This window comes from Leptosomus discolor, chromosome 5, assembly GCF_034619465.1.
Source record: "Leptosomus discolor isolate bLepDis1 chromosome 5, bLepDis1.hap2, whole genome shotgun sequence".
Lineage (NCBI taxonomy): Eukaryota > Metazoa > Chordata > Aves > Leptosomiformes > Leptosomidae > Leptosomus > Leptosomus discolor.
In genome coordinates, this window is record NC_141395.1 from 44594183 (window position 1) to 44618968 (window position 24786).

The 24786-nt window shown below is 39.3% G+C and overlaps 1 protein-coding gene across 2 annotated transcripts in view; it reads right to left on the minus strand.

Annotated features, from left to right (window-relative positions):
- Nucleotides 1-24786, minus strand: part of PDE7A (phosphodiesterase 7A) — a 79885-nt gene that overhangs the window by 32655 nt on the left and 22444 nt on the right. For both annotated transcript variants that reach the window (XM_086465500.1, XM_086465501.1), the window contains exon 2: nt 4103-4163. In XM_086465500.1, coding sequence (XP_086321626.1) covers nt 4103-4163 — 61 coding nt within the window. The remainder of the gene's footprint in view (nt 1-4102; nt 4164-24786) is intronic.

A 24786-nucleotide genomic window follows, 5' to 3' on the forward strand; every position in this document is an offset into this window, starting at 1 on the left:
AGAGATTTAAAAAACGTGAAGCTGTCCTTTCAAACTCTAATTTTGTGCACAAACACAACAAAATATCTGTTGGCTGAGTATTTAACTAACTTTTTTCCAGAATAGTTCTACGTGACCAGGGTTGCTTGCATTTGTCAGACAAAGGCCTTTCAAACAGGAACTCCATTGAAGTCTGAATAGTGAAAGAAGGAATACAAGAGAGTGGTTTGCAGCTACAACTGAAAAGTGAAAAGGAATCAGGGCTGTAACAAAACTTACCTTGAGACAGAGTGTTTAGTTCCTACCCCTCAGATCCCTGCTCACATGACAAGGACAGCTCTGATACTTTTGAGGCATCTGAAATGCCACAGATGACACCCTTGCACATCAGGGTTATGCAGCACGCACTTTGTGCTACCCTAACACTCCAGTGCGGCACAGTAACAATGCAGCAGGTGTTTGGGGAGCTGAGGCCTTCTGGAGCAGGGGCAGAAATCTCAGAAATCACGGAGGACAGCTGGGAGCAGAAGTTACGACAGCAACCTCAAACTAAACCACCCAAGTCAAAGCCAGGAAGTTGTGAAGAGCAGGATTTCCAGTAAGAATTACTAGCTTCACAGATTAAAGCTCCTATTAAATTTGCCGGAGAAACAGATGATAGGTCAGCCAAATATGCCGGAATTAAAGCAAAAGGAATACAACATAACAACCGCTACAGGAGAAGAGCGTGCACTTGCATTACACAGTAGCTTGTCTCCACTGATTCTTATTTGAAGTGATCAGGACCTCTAAACAAGGGTAAAATGCTCCAGTTTTAGTTGAGGTACATGCTCACCAATACGAACAGTGCCCCACTCTTTCTCCCCCATACATGTAGCAAAACTTTCAGGCAATATAAAACAACAAAAAAAAGAAACCAGAAAAGCAAAGAGAAAAATCAAGAAACTATCAAGATTATACAGAAGCATTTACAAGAAATGTTGAGAATTCCTCACAGATGCTGAAAGAAGTAGCTGACTGAGGTGATGCAGACATATTAGTCCTTTTGAGGTCTTAAAAGAAAAATTCTACAATGCTGCATCTGTATCTATAATTTTAAATAGTAAATAAGCCACTCAGGATTGGCTTAGTGTATATTTTTGGAATGGGGTATGACAGATGAGTCATTAGAGTCAATGTTGTTTGTTTATATCAACACTGATGAAGACAGCTAAGAGTTAGTTGTTTATTTTGTGTGCCCCTAAAATTTGATCTTTTAAATTGAACCTGGAAACACTGCCATACCATAGGAATTTCTATTTATTTAGTGCAAATGAATTTCCATTGGAACAGCCTGAAAACATTAAAGGAAGCAACTCCACGGCCACCACAACTAAACAGAGGCAAAGGGAGGTGTCCTAGATATCCCGAGCTTTATATTGTTGGGCTGCTAAAATAATGACCTTATTGAGGTACATTTTATTTGTAGATATAGTCTGTTTGGAATAATAACCAAGTAAAAGGCAAAACCCCTCACAACTGTGCCTAACTTCCTTTTAAGTTACAGCTGAGGATTCCTTACAGCTTACTCTGCTAAAATGTACTAAGATAAATTAAAAAAACAAACCCAAAAGCCTCCCAATACTGTATGGGAAATACAATACTCCATATTTCTTGCAAAAAATTCTAATTGAATATATTCATTCTTGAATCTACTCCCAACATGAATGTTTCTACATACCGATGAGTCCAACTGTTCAGCTTTCAGGCTGGTCTTTTTTTACAGTCCATTTATGAATACAACAGTAATAACTGTGTAAATAGTTGCTAATTTGTACAGTATAGTGTATGCAACATTTGGGAAACCAAAGTGATCACCAACAAGTGAGAAAGTAATACAAATTTAACATACTCATTCAAACATCCAATGAGCAATTTTTTTGTTTGCATGTTGGTACCCTCCTCCCCCCAGCTGAAGTTAGAAGACTTACTGCCTCTGAATAGCTAGCATCATCAAACAGCAGCAAATGCCAGCAAGAGTAACGCTACTCACAGCAAGCACCAATCACATAGCCTAGTAATTAATTCCCATTAGAGAACAAGTGAAAAAGTAATTTACTTAACATCACATTCTGAATATATTCCAATTCTGCCTAAGAGAATAGTCAAAGAAAGACTTCAAACCAAATGGGATTTTTCCCTCAGTTCAGGTGTATATACCAAGAACCATAGGAAGTTATGCTTTGCCTTCCTCTAGATTTACTTGAGGATTATCACAAACCCTTCTGCAGAAGTGACGGACCTAACTACTTCATGGTACAGTTAAACTTCCAAAGTAGCAAAAGAAATCAGATTATTCTCCCCAGAAATTAAGAACTATTTTCTTAAAAGCTGAGTTTCTACCACTGGCAGATTAATTTTAAAAAGATAAAAACACAGGATATACTTACAGTACCTTTAATTCAAGCATATCAGTGCATTTTAGAATTAAACTAGTATTTATTTCCCCTGTTGTGGAATTAAAAGTACCCAATTTGTCGGATTTTGAAGCAGAAAAAGAATTGCATTTTCTAATTACAGCACAAAATAAATTTAGTTTAAAAGAAAAAGTATCACAAAATCAAGGAAACAAAACTACCTCAGGCCTGAATTTACTTTCTTATTCTTACGACTAGAACAGAAAAATCACATTTTGAAGAATTCTAACGTTCATCGTGCAAAAAGGATGATTAAAAATAAAAGTTATTTTAACTTCTGAAAAAGAAATAAACTTATTTACAACAACAAAAAAAATCCAGCAGCTTTTTCAATAAACATTTAGAAGCTAGCATCTTCTGTCCTCTTCCTCTCCACAAGTCTCCAAAGTAGTTACATTCTCTTATTAAAAATCCTTCAGTAGAGTCAGTGCTATAGTATTAACTTCACAAACTTAAAAAAAATCAAAATAATTGAAAAAGAAAAATGTGAAGATGCTAAGTCAGAATTGGATTTATATATAGATATGCACACGTATGCCTACATGCATAGGTTATGCCTATAAATTAATATATATACATACATGTGTACACATGCATATAGCTTACATATTTAAATTCATAGACAACGTAGTTATGAATTTCTGGGGACTTTAATACAATATACAACTAAATTGAAAAGACTCAGTGCATAAAAAGACATGTCCTGGCTAATTTAGTTGGAGCCAGTTAAGAATTTACAGTGACTAGCTGTTGATGTTCATTGAGCTGTGCAAGACATCATGTAAGCATTCATAGTCCATTTCTACACAAAATCATAGCTCAAGATGGCTTCAATTAAGTGTCATAATTTTGCAACAAAACAAACTTCAAGGATATATATAGTCCCCATACCATCTGCACCATCAGCAGCCTCCAGAAGAGGTGCAGGAAGAACAGAATCCTGCAGCCAGATCTGCAAGAGCTTTGCATCTTTCTCGTCTCCACGACTGATCTCAACTCCTTCTGTGCACTCACCATCCCAGAGGGTCTCCCCCAGATGCTTGCCCCTCCCAATACTTTTCTTATATTTTAGTTTAGTTTTACCCTTTATCTAGTTGCTACTCTGGAAACATTCTTCAGTTAGGTTGACTAAACTAGGGGCTCTGTCACGCATCCTTTCCCTTCTTAATCCTAGATGATGACTTGAGAAGTATTGTTTAAAATCATACCATTATTTTAAGAATGCCTTGAGCATTTCATAACCTCAGTACTAAGGTTTTGAAAAGTGTGGGGTAACTCTCACACAAATGTTCTCTAAGCTACAGTGTTAATCGGAAGGATACCTTACAGAAGTGATAAATTCCATCACAGAAGCAAGGATCAATCATAAGTCACTTGGAAAACTTAACTTCTACCAAACACATCACATTGAGAACTTTTTTTTTTAATATAGGAGTAAAATATCCAAGACAATGGTTAACTCAGGAAAAAAAAGAAAAAAGGCAAACAACTGAAAAACCCCAGTCAACACAAAAGAACCCATGCTCTTCTAAAGAATGTAACCAGATTGTTATCCAGGAAAAAGGGAATGATAAGTTTAAGAATTCAACACTGAAACATAAAAAAATAATTATTTTAAATCAATCATAAATGTTAGAACTCTGCAATATAGAAACTGGTATGCTTACCTAGCATACGAATGTACAATGCAGTCTGATCAGAGCTGTCATAGGAAATTGCTCCACGTCTCTGCAAAAAAAAAAATTGTATTTTATGCAAATTAGAACTGAATCATTTTTAAATTGAAATGAAAATAAAGTATCAATTGTGCATTTCCAATCTAACTCTCAAAATTAATTTTGGAAATTTGAACATGCATCTTTCAAATATATATATATACACACTGATTTTGTTCTAGGAGGGGCAAAGGAAGGACAGGAATTGGTGGTAGTAAAGAGATTATGAAAAGCAGGACTAGAGTGCAGAAAAAAATAAATTCCCCCCCTAAATTTCTTTCCAGATGCTCATCAATCACTCCCCACAATAAAAAAAAGACACAGAACAAGATTAAGCAGACACAAAAAAAATGTACTCCTCATAGCCTTCTACAATGTAATACTTATAACAAATACTTGCAGTTCCTGGTTTATTTGTTTGTTTACTCTTACCTCTGGGGTATTTCCATCTTTCAAAGCTAAGAGTTTTAAGAGAAGTAAAAGAACTCAAATGACACCATTACTGCAGTCCTAGGAATTCAACCTATATTCTGCAAGGGCAGGACTTGGTTGCCACATGCTACTTTCATTCCACCCAGTACTTTCTTGGGCAAATCAAGGTACCACTGAAGCAGGGTGTAATACATAAAGGTATTTTAAGAAAACAGGCAAGTGGTATTTCACATTTGATGATAAAAGTCTAAAACAGTCATCAAGCTAGCCACACATGACATTGAGATAATCCTATATAGGCTGTATTTCTTACCTATACAAAATATGCATGTTCCATACACAGTCAGCTAGTGCAATAATAGTTATATTCCAGGAAGTCTCCCACAAGTATGGTGAGCTGGCCCTCTAATAGCTAAAAACTGGAGGAATGTTCTTGTAGTTACACAACACTGGCATCACACAGTCTTCAAAGCTTGGCACAACCTAGCACCCAGCCTCACGCTTGGCCTTTACTGTACTTTCACCATGTTCTGCCACTTCCTAGGGCCTTCATTAATGTTATTTCTTAATCCTAGGATCAGAAGATCACCTTCACAACCAGACTTCAATTTTGCCGTTCACAACATTTGTTCTTTAAAGAATTAAGATTTTTTCTGTGCGTACATGTTAAAAACTTCTGTGACCTTTTCCTGTCCTTATTTATGCTGAGAACAGTGAAGTTCTCAGTGCCACAAAGAATTATACCCCTTTGAGAACTTCAGATAAAAGCCAACCTGGAGGTGAATGCAGTCACCCATTTTTCCCTCTCTGTAGCAGGAACAACACTACACAAGGGACACACAACAGCCTGAAAATGTGAAAGTTCAAAAGATGGGAAACCAAATCAAGTTAGGAAACAGGACAGAAAAACAGATGTTGGCTATTGAAAAGAACTCTAAAAGAAAGAAAAAGAGACAAAGAAACAAATTACTTGGAAGGTGAAAAAGGCAAAATCGCTTATTTGCATCTATCTACCGAACAAACCGAATGCACAAGGAAAGACTAGCTATTAATAAACTCTATCAGCATGATTTGTTACAACTGATACGCTAAGACTCCAAACCCGTAAGTTACACTTAATTGTTTTAATATTTTCATGTTAAAATAAAAAAGAAAACCTTAGACTTGAAGTCAGAGAAGTTTTTCCAAAGGTAAGCTTAATATTTAATTACAGAAATGACCAAAGACCTAGCTCCAAATGGTGTCCAATTACAGTAGTAGTTGTTAAAGACTATGAGGAAGAACCCCCTGTACAGCACTCCTATGTTATCTTAGCTTTTTGTTCTGTATTGCCTTGGAAGATTATAAACCATGCAAATAATCCTTCCCTCAAAATCTTGTTTGTACAGCATTTCTCACAGCAATGTGCCTGTCCAGATGGGAAAGGCAGGAATACAACTCACCAAACAGAAAATGATGCTGATCTCCCACTAATGTTCTCAAATTTCTTCATATAACCCACCTTGAATTTCAGCAAATCTCTGCTGAATATATTTTCAGTAGCCTGGAACATTTCATATCACTGACTACTGTTAACTTGCAATTTGCACCTGTCTATCACAGATTTCTGGACATGTCCAGTACAGTTCTGTAATCTAATACAGGAGAAAAGCTAAGCACACATGCAGTTGGAAGAACCAGGCCCAACTGGAGCATTAGCCTCCGAGAAGAAAAACAGTATGTGAAAATTTACTGAAAAATAAAATGTTTTGATATGTTGATTCTAAAATATTACTTGCTTTCTAAAATCTACAATATTATTTGCTAGATAAAGTAGTACATCCATGTATGATATCAAACACAAAGCTCATTTTTAAAAATATAAACCAGTTGCTTATACAAACAAGTAATTTTGTTCTGCAAGGACTCTGAAAGATCTCGTAATTATCTCTGAACAATCAAATCTTTTAAAATTACCTTTCAAAGCTTGGCTTCCTAAGGAAAAACAGACAATTTGTTGTATAAACCTTATTAAAAATACTTCAAAAGTATCAGGACAATTTCAGCTAATTTTGCTCAAAGGGTAGGTCCTAAAGGTATTTCATTCATTGAAATTTGTTAAATAAAATAGGTAAGAGGAAAACACTTATTAGCAAGTTCCACCGAAGGACGGATGCAGGGTGGATGATGAGTGGTCAGACCTCGTACCTTTAGACAAGGCAAATAAGTGAAGTACAGAGTTATGAGCACTGTGGAGGGCAGTCAGAGACAGAGGAAGGAGCTAACGGTACAGAGGTTTTTATCAACTTGTGATAGACAGGTAAATTAAATAATATTATGCTCATCCAGCCATGGATTGCTATGTGTCAGCATACGCTCCAAACAGGTAACAGACTATGTACCACAGGTTGAGGTATATCCTGTTTGCCCACTTCAAATTATACTACCAGCATATTTGTTACACTAACCCCTACACTATTCTAGAAAAACGCAAGAAAAAAACCAAACAAAACCAAAAAAAAGAGAAATAATCTGCCCTGCCTGTTGTTCTTTAAGATATTCTGTTCAGATTCCACTTTTTAAATCCAGCAAACAGAAAAACCAGATTTCATGCATCAGCTTCTACTGAAATGTGAACTGTCATGTGCAGCAAATTTGTAAGCAGAAAGGCAAATGAGTATTAAATAACTAAAGTTTCTGTATAGCACTCAACAGGTCAAACAATTTGATCATCACAATTCTAGCCTTGTTGACCACCAAAAACGCCTCCTCCTTCATTGCTAATCAGATGTCCACTCTCTGTAGCCTGCGCCAAAACATCAAGGCTACACTTACACTGAACTTTACCTTACGTACACAGTCAAGACGACTGTAGCATATACCGTACCAGGCTACAGAAACCTTGCCTAAAAACTTCAGGGATAGAGCTTCTGGCACTTCAGAATATCACATTATTGTTAATATTTTTAGCTTCTTTAGCGTAAAGTTTTACTTCTAAACCTCTGCCACCTCTTTGGTCTACCTGGAGCTTTGTACCTGTTACTAACCATAAAGCACATTGAACCCCTTGACCTTCTGTACAAATCTCAAACTAATAAGTATCATTCCAACAGGTAGACAGAATTACTAGTGCTCAAACTGAAGACAATCCTGATGTGTTTAGGCAGGTTCTCTTTTCAAGCACAAGGACAATCTGGATCACTGAGAGTATCTGTTGGACTCCAAGTGACACAACAAATTCCTCAAACGATTAGGTCAGGTTATTAAGCACTCCGCTCCTTTCCAGACATTAGCGCAGCCATCTCAAGTGGGTGGGCTGTTCTGTTTCAGCAGTGAAGACAAGATGTCAGAAAGATCACAGAATCATAGAATGGTTTGGGCTGGAAAGGACCTTAAAGACCATTTAGTTCTCACCCCCCTGCCATGAGCAGGGACACCTTCCACTGGACCAAGTTGCTCCAAGCCCCATCCAACCTGGCCTTGAACACTCCCAGGGAGGGGGCAGCCACAGCTTCTCTGTGCAACCTGTGCCAGTGTCTCACCACCCTCACAGTGAAGAATTTCTTCCTTACAACTAATGTAAATCTGTCCTCCTTCAGTTTGAAACCGTTAAGCCTCATCCTACCACTACCGTCTCTGATAAAGAGTCCCTCCCCACCTTCCCTGTAGGCCCCCTTTAAGTACTGGAAGGCTGCTCTAAGGTCTCCCTGGAACCTTCTCTTCTCCAGGCTGAACAACCCCAACTCTCTCAGCCTGTCCTTACAGGGCAGGTGCTCCAGCCCTCTGAGCATCTTTGTGGCCTCCTCTGGACCCCCTTGAGCAGGTCCATGTCTTTCCTGTGCTGGAGGCCCCGGAGCTGGATGCAGTACTGCAGGTTGCATCTCACCAGAGCAGAGTAGAGGGGGAGAATCATCTCCCTTGACCTGCTGGCCACGCGGCTTTTGAAGCAGCCCAGGATGCGATTTGCTTTCTGGGCTGCAAGCGCACATTGCTGGCTCACATTCAGCTTTTCATCCACCGGCACCCCCAAGTCCTTCTCTGCAGGGCTGCTCTCAGTCCACTCATCACCCAGCCTGTGTCTGTGCTTGGGATTGCCTCGACTCAGGTGCAGGGCCTTGCACTTGCCCTTGTTGAACCTCGTAAGGTTCACACAGGCCCACTTCTCAGGCTTGTCAAAGTCCCTCTGGATGGCCTCCCTTCCCTCCAGCATGTTGACTGTACCACAGAGCTTGGTGTCATCAGCAGACCTGCTGAGGATGCGCTCATCCCACTGTCCATGTCGCCAACAAAGGTGTTAAATAGCGCAGGTCCCAATACCGACCCCTGAGGAATGGCGCACGTCACTGGTTTCCACTTGGGACATTGAGCTGTTGATCATGACCATCCAGCCAGTTCCTTATCCACAGAGTGATCCACCCTTCGAATTCATGTCTTTCCAGTTTAGAGACGACAATGTCATGCGGGACAGTGTCAAATGCTTTGCACAAGTCCAGGTAGATTACATCAGTTGCCCTTCCCTTATGCGCCAATGCTGTAACCCCATCGTAGAAGGCCACCAGATTTGTCAGGCACGATTTGCCATTTGTGAAGCCACGTGGGCTGTCACCAGTCACCTCCATATTTTCCATGTGCCCTAGCATAGTTTCCAGGAGGTTCTGCTCCGTGATCTTGCCGGGCACAGAGGTGAGACTGACTGGTCTGTAGTTCCCCAGGTCTTCCTTTTTTCCCTTTTTGAAAATGGGAGCTATGTTTCCCCTTTTCACAGAATCACAGCATGTTAGGGGTTGGAAGGGACCTCAAAAGATCACCTAGTCCAACCCCCCTGCCAGAGCAGGACCACCTAGAGTGGATCACACAGGAACACATCCAGGCAGGTTTTGAATGTCTGGACTGCCACTGGACTTTAATTCACTGAGACTGGATACTTTCTTTTCGGGGGGTGGGGTGGGGGGGGTGGTGGTGGGGGGTGTTTGTTTCTTTTCTATCTTATTTTGAAGGCTGAGGTGTAAGATTTCTAAAAATAAAAAGTGGTCTTGAAGCAAATGGCTAAATTCTGCCTTCTGGATCTGTAGGCATCCTTGGCTTTGGAAGTTCATGTTTGGAGTTCTAAGCCCTTTGTTTAAGATCAACCAGCATTTTGAGTTTAGTTGCAGTAAGTTAAGTAGCAGTGATAATTTATATGTAGTGAAGAAGGTGAATTTTGCTGACTTTCTTTAATTTTTCATGTTTGCTTATTGCTTACTAGCCAATATGTAGCTTTATTAATAAGCAGCGAGAATAGTTGGAATCTTGTACCTCGTTCCATCATAGGCTAACATGGCAAATGTCTTAAGAAGCAGAGTTGAAAGTAACATGCTTAGGTAACATTTTAAATTAAGACATAAACAGAAGTAGGATTTGTAAAAGTTGGGTGCTGTGCATACATTGTGAAATTCCAAAAGGTCCGTAAAAATAATGGCATGTTTTCCTCTTATTTCTTCCTTGAGTGCAGTGCCCAGCAGTTGGGTTGGGCTGCAGCAATAGCTACCGCCGGTGGTTACGAGAAGAATTTTCATAGATTACCATTTAAGTATTCTTTGTTAGTGAAGTCTTCTGGAGAGAGAGATCACACATACTAGATAATGAGACAGGAGAAAAGCAAAGAAAAGATGGAAACGAGTTTAGAGCTGTATTTTTTTTCACTACGTGCTGATGAATTGGTAAATGATAGGCTTACTCCTCTGTTGTCGTTACATGCCATTAATATAAATACAGTTAAGTTCCCTGACCGGTCCATAACAAGTAACACGCCAGTCAGAAGCGTATGCCAGAAATCAGTGCCTATCGTGGAAAGGTGTGTTTGAAGGGCAAAGGAGGCTCCTCGGAGATCTCATTTCTGGGTCAGGTGTACAAGGATATGCATGGGAAGTCAGGGCATTCTGGAAAGCAAGAGTGATCAGCAACAGACCTCAAACGTATTCATAAACACTCATGTGGCGATGGAGATCCGTGAAGCCCTGCTGCATTTGAACAGGAGCATCATATGAGACCCAGTAATGTCTGTGAAATGTGGTGCTGTTGCTTTGGCTCTGGATTTCCTGTAGGTGTTACTGAAGTGTTGGGGCAGGGTGAGGGGAGCATTTAAAGACAATTCTGTAGACAGAATAGTTACTGGGGTCTGTAAAGCAACATTGAGTCATTCTTCAGGACTGCTGAAATTTATTTGAAAAAAAAAAAAAAAAAGAGAAAAGGATTGGAACAGATGGGTCTTTAGAAATACACAAGTAAAACTGGGATCCTGTACTTGGTACTTCAAATAACAGAGTATGCTAATAGGAATAATGGATGGACTCCCTTTCCTCCAGCATGTTTGACCGCACAGCTTGGTGTGCTCGGCAAACCTGCTGAGGGCATGCTCAGTCCTGCTGTCCATGTCACCGACAAAGATGTTAAATAGCATCGGTCCCAAAGATGACTGGGAAGGATTGTTTACACTGGACTTCCACTTTGAAAACCTCAGTTTAAATTTCAGTTTCACATTAAAGTGTCATTTACTCTTCCAACACGCAATACAAAACAGCTTTTATTTCTCCTGACTTTTGTCACATCTTTATGGGAAATGAATGGAAGGAGTTCAGACTAAACTGGAAGAACCATTTATCCTTTAAAAACAACAATGATAGAAAGACTCCATAAAAATAGGTGAAGGCAGTATATACCAAAAGGTAGATTTAATTCCGATCTTTCCGAAAATCTTTTCACAGGAGTATAGGAAGGTATTAAAAGCCATGCAAACAGAGTGACATGCGAGTATAGCACATAAATATATCTTCAAAGCAAAACTGCTTCAGTGATGCTAGGGAGTAGAGCATATGCATGGAACTCTTGGAAACAGAGGACTTGCTGCTGTTTGAGCCAGACAAACATTTCCATTGATGTACGAGTTTTATCACAAGGACTTCCCAACCCAGTTCAGAGCAGAGCAGCAGCAGTACTGTCGGCCACTTCGTTTTGGCAAGTGCCAGCTAGCCAACTTTTGGACTGTTAAGTGAAACAACCACTGGTCTCATTCAGTAACAGCAGAAAAATTGGTAGAGCTATCGGCCTTCAAAATTCAGTACTTTCCATCACAAAGAACCATCTATGCTTTTTGGTGGAGTATACAACCCCCATTTTGTGACTCAGCTGTTTATTCAGAAGCTGGGAAAGAAAAGCCAGAGGACAGCAACACAGCCAGTCAGGTTCTCTTTACCCATTTGGCCTTCCTGCCCAGGTTATTTGCCCAACAATCAGAGGATTGTTTTCAGAAACAGAGAAAAAGTGTGGAGATGTTGTTGTATCATGGCAACTGCGATTTACTGGTTATGCTGCCTCAAATATACACCCTTGGAAACTAAGATTTTAAGACAGTTTATCAACTAGAAGTCCCTAGAATGACAAACTAATTGGACTGGATTTCTCCAGCTTGGATTTCAAAAGCCAGACTGTCATGTATCGTAATTCTTAAGAATTATTTGAATTAAGAGCTCCATGCTAACACAAGATCCACAGTTTTATACAAGCTATCACCAAGTTCTTCTTAATCACTAAAGCACTGGAAAATATTCTTTTAAAGCACTTTAAGAAACTGTCACTGAACTCAGGCAAGCCACTGCAAAACAGTCCCACTACTATTTTCTAACACTTCACCTGAGTTCAAAGCAGTATTTTGAAAGTTTATCAAATCAGTGATAAGAAAATGTAGTTAATTTCAGGAAGGTGATACTCATCAGCAATAAGACAGGCATGCTCACTTCAAATATCTGAATGTGGTAATTTTAGTATTTTCTTCCATATAAAGCTATTTCATATGATCATCTCCCAAGACAGATGGCAATTTATAAACTTAGCTATTGTTTCAAAGATAGTTACCAACATTAGTGACGCATCTGTATGGTGCTTTCTCTTATATACCTTAGATGTATATCATGTGGCATCATGAGATTTACCCAAAATTTTATCAACATGAAAACTTCAAGACTTAACAAAAAGATACAAAACAAAAATTTAAAAATTGATCAGAAAAGGAAACAGTCAAAAAAAAAGCGTGATCAGTTTAAGTGAGGACAGAAACGCACAGGGGTATTACCTTTAGAAACTACATCAGAATGGCAGAAGGACTCAAAAGCAACAGCAAAATAGGATAACTGGATGAACACACACATAAAATATTTATTTAAAAGAAACAACCGTTAGCACATTTAAAGAAACAACTATAAATAGCAGAGGGGTTTATGCTTGACTGTATTACATCAGCTACCTGGAATTCCTATTTTTCCCACCTTAACAGAATCTTTGACCAAACTGAATTACAGACAGAATATTTAAGCAGGCTTCCTATACCAAGTTTCAGAAAACCAGCAATTCAATAATATACCATTAAAATGCAGATGATGTACTAGGCTAGCACATCAGCTGTGAAACTTTGGCAGTTAGAATCTGCCTTCCATCACAAGCGAACACCTATTAGGGTATTCTGGTCTTTTTCCTGATGTGACAAAAGCCATCACAAGTGCTAGCAACTAAGCCTGAGCAGTTTTGCTTTTAGTAAATTTAGAACTGTGTTATTGGCAATGACTGAAGTGTACAGGCATGGATAACTGGCAAAGCTTATTTTCACAACAAATTCATATTCATGTTTGTTGAGATTCTCCTGTTAATTGTTCAAAAATGTTAAAATTGTGCACTAATTAAAAAAATTATCTGTAAATGCATGTACTCTGCTTTTTTTTTTTTTTTTCCAGTTTCCCTCATTCTCTCCAGTTATTCTGGCCTTCCTTCACAATCCTACACCTAAATTTATTCCTTCTTTTGGAATTAATTCCAGGTTAGGCACTAAGCTCTATGCTGAGAAGAGCCTGGTCTCACCTCTAGCCACCAATCCCATCTATATTTACTACCACAATATACACTACGGGGATACTTACATTCTTTAGAAGGAGGAAGTAGGAACCCCTAATTTTGCCTAACATTAGCACACATTTTTCAGAACACAGGCATCTCAAAGGAAAAGGGTATAAAGTAAGTGAAGTAGCTGGTATTTCACATAAGCAAACAAAACTGGTATTTTCACTCCTGTAACCCAGAAATCAACAATACTAAAGACAAAAAAAAAAAAAAAAAAAAAAAGGATATCCTGTCCAGGAAGCAAAATACACTAATTTGTATTATTCTCACTACATTTAAATTTGGTTTTCCTTATTTTCACAAAGCCTTTAAAGCACTATAAAATTGAAGATCTGTTAGCAAAGGAGGCAAGCAAACCCCTGCCATTCAGAAGCTGTTACAGACCCCTTTTCCCTGTCTTTTAACTGGCACTGCTACAAACACACTCTTCCCACTTCAAGGCAGGCAAAAGCTGAGAGCTGCAAAATCATGTATGAACACTTAAGAAACACAATCTCAAATGACGAATTACGTGTTTCCACAACAGATTAGATTTAAAGAGAAAAACAAGTACTTGTGAAGTTTTTACTTACTTGTTTTCTCTCAGGCTACTTATAAACCCAGTTAGTCAAAACAGAGTAATAAAATGGCCTACCTTAGGAGTAATCCATTTGATAAGGATCAGAGCTAAAGACCAAATCAATGCAATTCCCACTGGATCACCTTGAAGACCTGAAGCATACTCTCCTCCCTGCTGTGCACCAGTGCTGGCAGCTTCGTGTGGGTGCAGGAGCCTGAGGAGTGGCAGGCAGCATGCACCATGGCTCCAGTCAGCTGACAGCCCAGCCATTTGCTCCGCCTAAGCAGCACTGTCCTGTATGTCCTGCTGCCAACTCCATACTCAACGAGAAACTTGTACAACCAAGGACACAGCCAATAGTAAAATCTTACTGAACCCCACAGAAATGCTAAAGGAAATTAAAAACCACGCTTACACGCATCTATAACACATATTTTAATACAGAAAAGCATGCTAGACTACAGAATCAAACTCCAGCACTCAAACCACCTTAGCTAATTCATGATACTGCCTTGCCTTCTGTGGTGGTTTGGTGTCTGGCGGGGTTTTGGCACGGTTTTGGTAGTGGGGGAGGGGGCTACAGAGGTAGCTGCTGTAAGAGGCTGCAAGAACCTCCCCCAGCTCCAATTTCGGACCCACCTCTGGCCAAAGCCAGATCAATGGCACCTCTACGAACAATTATTTAAGAGTGAAAGAAGCCATTGATCAATCACGTCTCTTTGTTCTGTTTGTGTTGGGGAGCTAAGGGGGATGGGAGGGAGACAGGCCTGCGGACACCCAGGTCAGTGAGGAAGGAGAAGGGGAGATGTGCTGATGCAAAGATTTCCCTGCGGCCCACCATGAGGTGGCGGCTGAGCCCCTGCAGCCCCTGGAGACCAGCGGCGGCCCAGAGGTCGCCCTGCAGCCCGCAGAGGGCCCCGGGCCGGAGGGGCAGGGACCGGGCCCGGAGCAGCCGTGACTCCGGCCGCGCTGGAGCCGCCCGTCGGTGGGAGGGCGGCAGCCCCGGGAGGGACTCGCGCTGGGGGGTTCTGGGGAGCCGCGGCCCCGCGGGAAGGACTCGCATTGGAGCAGCTGGTGGAGGGCTGTCTGCCGTGAGAGGGACCCCATGGTGGGGCAGGGGAGGGCTGCGAGGACCTCTCTCCCTGAGGAGGAAGGAGCAGCGGAGACATCTTGTGCCGGACTGACTGTAACCCCCACTCCCTGCCCCGCTACCCCACCGCAGGGGAAGAAATAGCACAGCTGAACCAGGGGAGACCAGAGTGGTGGGGAGGAAGGTGTCTTGTATTTAAGATATGGTTCTATCTCTCGTTATACTTGGTGGTGGTTGATTGTGTGACAAATGATTATGTCCCATACCAGGTTTTTAAACAAAGTTTCCAATTTATTAAGTGAATAGAGATAAGCAAACAGCGCTGGGTGCACCAGGAGTCTCTGCTCTACCAGGACGCACACCAAGTTGTAAAGGCAGTGTCTTTTACATTCTCACACCAGCTCTTGACCAATCCCCTTTTCTATTGGGTCTTTTGAAAGTCTCGAGGTCTTTGTTTCTTGGCGCGCTTTTCTCCTATTGGATCCTTTCAAAGTCTCATGGTCCCATCTTTCGGCAGGCTTTTCTAAGCAGCAGTTATATCAGCTCTAAGCGGGGGTTTTTAAGAAGCGGTTACATTGTTCCAAGCAAGAAGCACACTTGTCTATATTTTACTCTTACAAATTCTCAATTTGATTCAAACATTTATCACAATTATGATATAGGTTATAGTGATTACAAATTACTTCAGATCCACACAGGGTACAACAATTACATTTATCACACCATATTCTATTTTGACACGAATCATGCTTATGTTTTCCACAATTGTATTAAATGTGTGTTGTTATCCCCAAGTTGAGTCTGTCTTTTTCTCATGACCATAACTGGTGAGTAAGCCTTCGCTGTCCTTTGTCTCTCCCGCAAGCCTTTTGGTTGCATTTTCCCCTCCCCATCCCTCAGGGGAGGGGGTAGGGGTGAGCAAGCAGCTACGTGGTGCTTTTGAAGCCAACTGGGTAGGCTCAGACCACAAAACTTAAATGCTATGAAGAGCCTGTTTTCAGCAGATTTCACCATAGCTGATACTCACAAGTTCCATTCATCTCTTCCACCTGGAGAACTGCTATGAACTGAACTTCAAAACATATTTCAAGGTTACTTTTATAGCAACTTACTATAAATTATTTTATTAAAAGAAGGTCAATGCACTGAATACATCCAGTTATTGAAACTGATCATCATTCTCTAATCTCTTTTTTTGTCCACTAAAGTTATTCTTCATATTATACTGCCTTTCTAGCCACACATACTCATGCCTGAGCCAGCATGTTTCTTCATTTTTTTGCTCCAAGGATTGAACTTGCCAACAATCCCCCTTACCCACCCACCAGCACTTTCCAGGGTTGCAAAGCAGACTGACTTCCTCCAGAAACACCGATTGTGCTATCAAGCCATCCTATATACTTGGTGCAGCTTTGAGATTCATTTTAATTGTCATTTTAAGCTGACAAAAATATTGCAGTTCAGAAATACAAAGAAATCTCAAATAATTTGGAAAAAAACAGCTACAGAGGGAAAAAAGGAACAGTGTGGGATACTGAGGAGTTCAAAAGTATGGAGTTGAATAATTGAAAGTAAAATTATATGAAGATTCTGCTCTTCCTATAATTATTTTTTAGTATAAGAAGATAATATGGCGAATTCCAATATATGCACAAAATACAAAAGCTAGCACACATATTACCAAAGGAGTAACTTTAGCACTGAAATTAATTTCTTCTTATCTACAGGAAAAGGGGAGACATGCCACAGTGGATGTTTACCGAATGCATTAGAAGGCTTAGCAAATGGGAGAGGGCTCTTTGTTATTTTATAATACAATTCCTAATATTTGTGCTGGATTTTAAGCTATAATTATGATCTCTGCACCAGCTATGGGTTCCTACCCCAAACACGCTCTTTCCCCTCATGCCCCTGAAAACCAGAAAGATCAAAACTATAGGCAAGAACATTGAGAATGGCCCTTTTGGTCCATCACTTAATGAATACAGCACTTCTCTAAAGGTCTGTCAAGTTCCATCCAAAATACAAACTGTCACAGAGGTAGATTTAAAAACATTACCATTTCCAAACACTTGACAAGGTTAAGACACCCTGACAATTAGTCTGATGATACTTTAAAAAAAAACCCACAATAAATGGCATTAGGCTCTATCTGCATTAGCTGTTGGGCACAGCTGGAACAGATCAAAACACAACTGCTGCTGAGCTCTTTACACCTGTACCATATGAAGTCCAGGAGGTTTCTTTTGCAGGCCACATCTACTCAAACTTCCCCAACCAGGCCCTACCCTAGGAAGTTCAAAGCTACCAAAAGTGACCAATAACTGGTCAAACCTCTATAACCCTATCAAGGATTAGAGTACATTTGGTGCATGCAAGCAGTGGAGTGGCTTCATTTGTTTTGAAAGGAGTCTAGTTCGCACATACCAAAACTGCTCTGGAAAGCAAATGGGTATGATAAACAGGGACAATGAGGTGATTTGCTTCAAGACTGAACTCTCCTCCAAATAAAACTCTAACACAAATAACCTTATAGTCTTCAAAAGGTCAAGCATTTCTCTGTCACTACTATTTTCAATCCCTGATCAGTCTGCTCTGTTTCCCTGTCCCAAAACACCTGAAGATGTTTTTGGAGTGTGTGGATAATCTCATCCTAGATGGATGCAAGCCTTTCTTCCACTGATCCCAGAAACACATTATCTTAGAAATGTAAGTGATACAAAGTAATCACCCTGTCCTCTTTTGTCTTCCAATAAGTGGTTTAATTAGCATCCTCTTACCGAAAGTTTTTCTTAAAACTTTTTTGTCTCATACATAAGTTTAATAGCAGAACACAGAAATAAAAATACGTGCCCATCTGTTAAGCACCCCTACAGCATTATTTGTTTTAACTACAGCTTGTTTCAGAAATAGAATTCCAAATCTGGGGACAAAGGAACACCAAAAAGTGCACTGGCTTGTAAGAGAACTATGAGAAATCAAGAAAAAAGCTGAAGTGCTTCTTTCTGGGGAAAGTACTACTTTGAATAATCTCATTAACAATTCTAAGGTGAACATGAAATAAACATTTTATAAGTATATGAAAGAAATTACTCAGGGTCATTAGCAAGTATGGTAAACCATCAGGTACAAAGACTACATAAAAATAAGATAGTACTAAGCTCCCTCAGTGATAACATACTACCTATTATACCACCTAAGTTCTGGGAGTGCAATCAGTGACCCTTGGTCTGTGGACATCACCATCAGTCTCAGTTTCATCTTGCAATGAAGGAGTGCACCAGGAAGAACAGCCATCATATATTGCATTTTTTATCTTTAAAAATTATGGAAGGTCCTAAGGCTGCTTCCTTTTTTTTATTCTTCTTTCTTCCCTGCTTTTTAGCAAGTTTTTTTCAGTTTTTCTAAAACTCATTTTCTCGATGCATGCAGAGATACCATTGTTTGATAAGGCAAGATTTCCAGTACTTAACACTCAAATATACCATAAAAGCCATTATCTAGTTCCTCTGTCCTTACCATCAGATCAAATGTACGAGTGCAATTGCTATCTCTTACCGTTTCCAAACAAAGAAGTATCAATATCCCAGTGACTTCAATATACATCTAATGACATACGGCAATGTAGATGCATCCAAGCGAAGGCATGTTTTGCTACAATTTTTGCATTTGCTGAGTAAATCTTTCTGTGTGATTCCTCATAAGGCAAGCATTCATTACCTATACATCAGAAAGCACCTGGTGACCTGGTGTCTTGCAACAGTTGTTACAAAGATTCACCTAAGGAATTTGCTAAAGATAACCAGTTTGCTCTCATTGTGAAACTGGCATCACACAGGACCAGCCCCTACCGATTCAACGTAGCTCTCCATTAATGCTATTGCAATTTCCAAGGATCAAATTATTTCCATATAAACTCCTAGAGGTTTGAAAGACTCCACATGGAAACCCATTATTTCCTATTAGCATACTCTATTATTTGAAGTACCAAGTACAGGATCCCAGTTTTACTTGTGTATTTCTAAAGACCCATCTGTTCCAATCCTTTTCTCTTTTTTTTTTTTTTTTTCAAATAAATTTCAGCAGTCCTGAAGAATGACTCAATGTTGCTTTACAAACCCCAGTAACTATTCTGTCTACAGAATTGTCTTTAAATGCTCCCCTCACCCTGCCCCAACACTTCAGTAACACCTACAGGAAATCCAGAGCCAAAGCAACAGCACCACATTTCACAGACATTACTGGGTCTCATATGATGCTCCTGTTCAAATGCAGCAGGGCTTCACGGATCTCCATCGCCACATGAGTGTTTATGAATACGTTTGAGGTCTGTTGCTGATCACTCTTGCTTTCCAGAATGCCCTGACTTCCCATGCATATCCTTGTACACCTGACCCAGAAATGAGAGCTAACAACCTACATTTCCATACTACCACTCATCCATCAGCTACTCTACAATAGGAATTGGAAACCATCAGGATCATCCTGTGTGCACTGTATTTCCAAAAGGTGTAACAGGGATTCTATATTTTATAAACAAATCACATACATGTTAGCCAAAGGAAGCATGTTATTAAATGTTGCGTTTTTCTGATGACGGTTTGTTACCTTTCTTCTTATCTGCTCAACACCACGCTTACGCAAGTTAATAGAAATGACCATGTAACACTGAAAAAGTGATTCGGCAAAACACACATGTATCTTAGTTAAGGCGTTGATAAAAATGCATTTTTAATTTTCTTGCATAGATTAAAGATCTAGAAACAGATTACTTCTTTCTAAAACACTTCTTTTGCAATACAAATTGGAATATGCTCAGTGCCTTTGTCATATCATGAACTTTATTTAATCTTCTGGTGATTTGTTTTACCTAACATAGTAACCTCTGGAGTTTCTACAAAGAACATACACATTCAAAAGATCTAAACTTGATCATCTGCACTGTGCCAGTTTGTAACATATAACCCTTGTTCTTATGAAAATATATCTAGCCAAAGGACTGAAGTTCTACTGTACAGTATTCTTTCTCAGTTTTTTCAGACACCTAATTTTCTGAGACTCCTTACTTACAATAGCATTTTAGGGCTTTGTTCAAATCCACAGAACTTTGATTTCTATTTTTCTCCAGAGCAGAGATGTTGGCAAGAACTACACTCCACTTTTACTCTTTAAAGTAACAAAGTATTAAAAAGTTATTAAGATGACAGTCTACACACACATATTTTCTTGTGTTATTTAGGAAATACTTATTTTTCAGTTGCCTGTCAGACATAGTGAGGCTTACTACCTTGGACAGAGAATCATTTTAGTGTGCTCAACCAGGGCTGGTCTAATCAGCTTGTACCTGTCCACACTTGTTTGCAGGTACTGTCACCTAGTCTTTCACAAAAAGTCTGTGACACAGCAAGAAACTGAACCAGTTTTAGAGTTCAATGCCTTCATCCATGATTTTGAAGTGTCAGAGAACAGCACCGTTGTTATAAGACAAAGTCAATCAGGGCATCGACTGCAATCCACATGCTAAAGATAGACTATTTTGAAAGTGAGATGCAAGAAGTTGAGTTTTAGCTTCTCTGAGTTATCACATTTTGCTGTTAAACACACCTTCAAAGATCAAATGGTTTATTGGAAGCAAATAAAGAGTGATTTCAATTCCCACATGCTTCTCATATTGCAAGTAACCTGGCTATGTAAGTGAAAACAGATGAACAGTAATGTGTGACAAGAAAAGCTATCAATGTTTTAGACTTTGTAATAAAACATTTATGTTCTATTTCTAAAGTACATCCTTTGAACAGTGAAAGACTGTCTTACTGTCTGCCTATATTTAACTGGAAACCTAAATAAAAAACATTGAGGTTACAATCTCACAGAAAGACATCTCAAAATTGCCAACATATCACAGTACCGGAAAAGGAAATTACAGAAATTTAAGTCACAGTAGTTGCACGTTACAATTCTTCATAAATTATCTAGAGAAGACACAAAGGACCCAAGGAGCTTGTCCTGTAACTTTTATATGAACACTACTAGCTCACCTCTGCAGCTTCACAGCTTCCAGAAGTGTGTGGAAAGGGGGAGCACAGAAAGCAATTAAGCTCTCCCCAGGCAACAGCTGTACATATGAGTTTCCACAGATGTGTCTGTATAGCTCCTGAACCCAAAGAAGAGAGCAACACAGTGCAGTGAGAGAAGGCTAAAAGGCATGGGGGCAAGGTACAATGTGAGCTGCTCCTTTTGGCTTGCTCCCTGGCTTCTCTCTCTCAGATATGAAAAGGAATCAGAAATTAATAGATGGAATAAAAAAACAACCCACACAAAAACCCAGCAAACCCACAAACCTAAAAGCCTCCATTTGGCTCCTAAGCAACAGGTAATCTCCCATTACTAGGAGGGCTCACCTCCCTCTAAGCCTAAGAAACATCTGCCTGCCTGCTTCTTCACTAGCAAGTTTTCCCTACTCCAGCACTGCTAAAAGATACTTTTAACCCCTCCATACACACTGCAATTTACTTTGTAGGAAGTATTTAAAGAGCAGTTTACACAAAATTAAAATATTGACATCTATTGAGATTGCCCAGACAACACACCTTCCACTTATTTTAAGCAGGTTTTTATGCAAGGATTTTAGATATCATTTTCAATTAAAAAAAAAAAAAAAAAAAGAGTTCCCACAGAAAAAACACATTTCAGCATTTCCCTAGGCACACAGGCATATGCTAAAGCTCAAAAAAATATACTAAACATTAAAAAGGCAGCAAGAAAACAATCTTTGCTTCTGGTTCCTTGATAGCCATGTCACAAAAATGTTACCATAAAAAATAAATTTAAAGGGGAAAGCTGGAAGTTTCACATTAATAAATGAAGCAGAGATGGCAACAAAACATCTGAAATAAATCATGCCCAGCTTTTATTTTCCTATTCTGTGATCATTTCCATTAAATTAATGAAGGACTACATAGGTCAAACACTGAAATTGGTTAGATTATCTGCTATCAAATCCACAAATCAATATAGTATTTTATTTATAATATAATGGCATTACAAATGAAAATAATAATTAACTTAGTCATCTTAGATTTATAAAGATTAAAGAGATTCAAAGAAAGATCATATTTGCCATGCCCAAGCATTTCACAAAGAAGCAAAGTACAAAACTGCAAAGCAACATGTAGTATCTGAAACACAAATATAGTTAAGAGAAATTACATTGGCCAGCTACATTCAACTTCTTTCACCTCAAAAATCCAACATTTCAAGCTTAAAAAAAAACCCAAAAAACACACAAAAAAGAAATTAGCAGAGTTACAGTTTCTGGTACAATGTTCTTTCAGAGAAAATTCATCTGGAGACTCATCTGCACTAAACACTTATTTCAGAACTTGCTCAGGCAGCATACCCAAACACACTTGTAGTCTCTTCCATGCATTTTCCCCAAGAACTAATTAAATCTGTGCCCAGTAAGGTTAAGCTGACCAATTTCAACTGAACTGGTTAAGTAGACCAATTTCAGCCAAACTACTTAAACTTGGAAAGGCTGTAATGAGACAGTAAGCCACAAACCCTAGCCTCCTGCACACCACAGTCCAACACCTGCCACTGCAACACCTTCCTTCACTTCCAGGCTGCAATATACTATTGCCAGCTTCTCACTTTTTATCTTACTGAGCTACTGACACAACCCTGTGTTATGTACTTCCAAATCCTTCTTCTGACCTGTAGCAGAAGCAAATTTCTTATAGCAAATGCTTTAAAAACTTGCTAATAAAGCCTAATAGATATTTGCATGCAAAACTGATATTTTATAGACATTTACACATTTGTAAAACATGTAGTTACTACCTTCCATTAATATTCTGTTAGCATGTGGGTGCCAGAAATCCATGCCTCCAAAGATTTTTCATCAAAAACCTAATCTACTTATTTGAGCATCTCACCACTCTAGAGAAAGCTGATCTAGTAACAGAGAGTGCTTTTCAGTAGTGTTGTGGTTTATGTCTGCAGGTGTTAAACCGAAAAAGACTACTGTGTTTGAGACCGAAATACACCGAAATGGCTCAGCCTTCTACTCCAGAGATGTCAGCATTAGGTATTTTTTCTTGGACACAAAGAAAGTTTTTATTTTTTTTAAAATACATCAGTACTAAGGAAGAGCTAGGTGATAAAGGAACAGAAGAATTACAAGCTCAAAACCAATATAAAAAAATTCCCAGTCAAAAAAATTCCATATAATTGCAATCCCCTATTAGGGAGAGGCATGGAAGGAAGTATGGAAACAGGCATACAAAGAAAGTATTCTGTTAACAGATTAATACATTTTTGATACCCATCATAGCTGACACAGATATAGAAATAAGGTGGGAAGTTAGCAGAAAAAACTCCAGCTCAACTAATATTCTTCTACAGCCTTTGCAAAGATACAATAGCCTTGTACAGAATTCTCATTATTCAAGCTGAGTGTGCACTTTATTGCATTCACAACATTCTGAGACCTCCTGCAATTAAAAACCACTTTCAAGTAATTTTTCTTATAGGAATTTCACAGCAGTATACCTCTGAATTTAACATTGCATTTTTGAAGGTAACAAGATGCTACTTTCATTGCCAAGCTTTAACATTAAAGAGAAATTGAATTTAAGAATCTAGCATAAAAAAGTTATTTAAATAGGATTTAAAAAATTTACATTTGTAAAATTATGTTCCTTTTCCATTTTACTTAGTTATCCTGCAGGGATGCTGAAAAAAGCCATACAATTATTATATTGTTTCTTAAAGAAGCAAGAATTTTAGCAGTACCCACAAGAACTTTTATCTCTGAAGCTCCTGGCCACCCACTGGACACCTGTCAGTCTTGGCACTGGCCTTTATGTGCCCATGTAAAGAAGATTTTGCATGGCATAGCCCTCTCTTGACTAAATTAGGCTAACCTCATCTGCATTGACATCAGTGCCTATAATTTTGGAATCTCATCGACAGAAATAGCTTTATCACAGGGCCCAGCATACAAATTAAGCATCTGTATAGGGCACACTGAACTTGCAGAAGTGATGAAAAGCTGTAGTGGAAAAACCTTAACATACGCTTCGAAGCTCTATCTAATTAAGGCAACAGTTAGCCACTTTAGGTGAATTTACTATTTGAAGTCTTGGTTTTAGTCCACTTGCAGTATTCTCTGTTGCCACACAAGCTAGTGTTAAAACCTTTAATTTTAACCAAGAACCCTGAACAGTAGTTCAGCCTAGTACATTTGAAAGCATTTAATATTTCAGGTATATAGAAATCACACAAATTTTTATTACCAGATCCCAGTTTCGTCTTTAAATTTGGTGTTACTAATCATTCTGTTGTTCTGTGATGTCCTAGGTTACAGTGTAAAATGTGCCAAAAGGGAAAAAAAAGAAGAATTCTATTACCATCCTCAGGAGCTGCTGAGACCAGGTGGGGCGGTGCTCCCTGCCTCCCCCCTCTGGACTATCTCCTGTTACTGGGCACAACAATGCCTTATCGCCTGACCCATCGATAACTCGCTCCTAGGCTATCTCCTGTTAATGGCCCATCAAGGAACTGCCTCACGACTCCCCATCCCATGATGAGATGCTCCGCCCGGGGAGGGGGGGGAAGGAGCCAAGCAGTCCATGCCAAATAAAAACG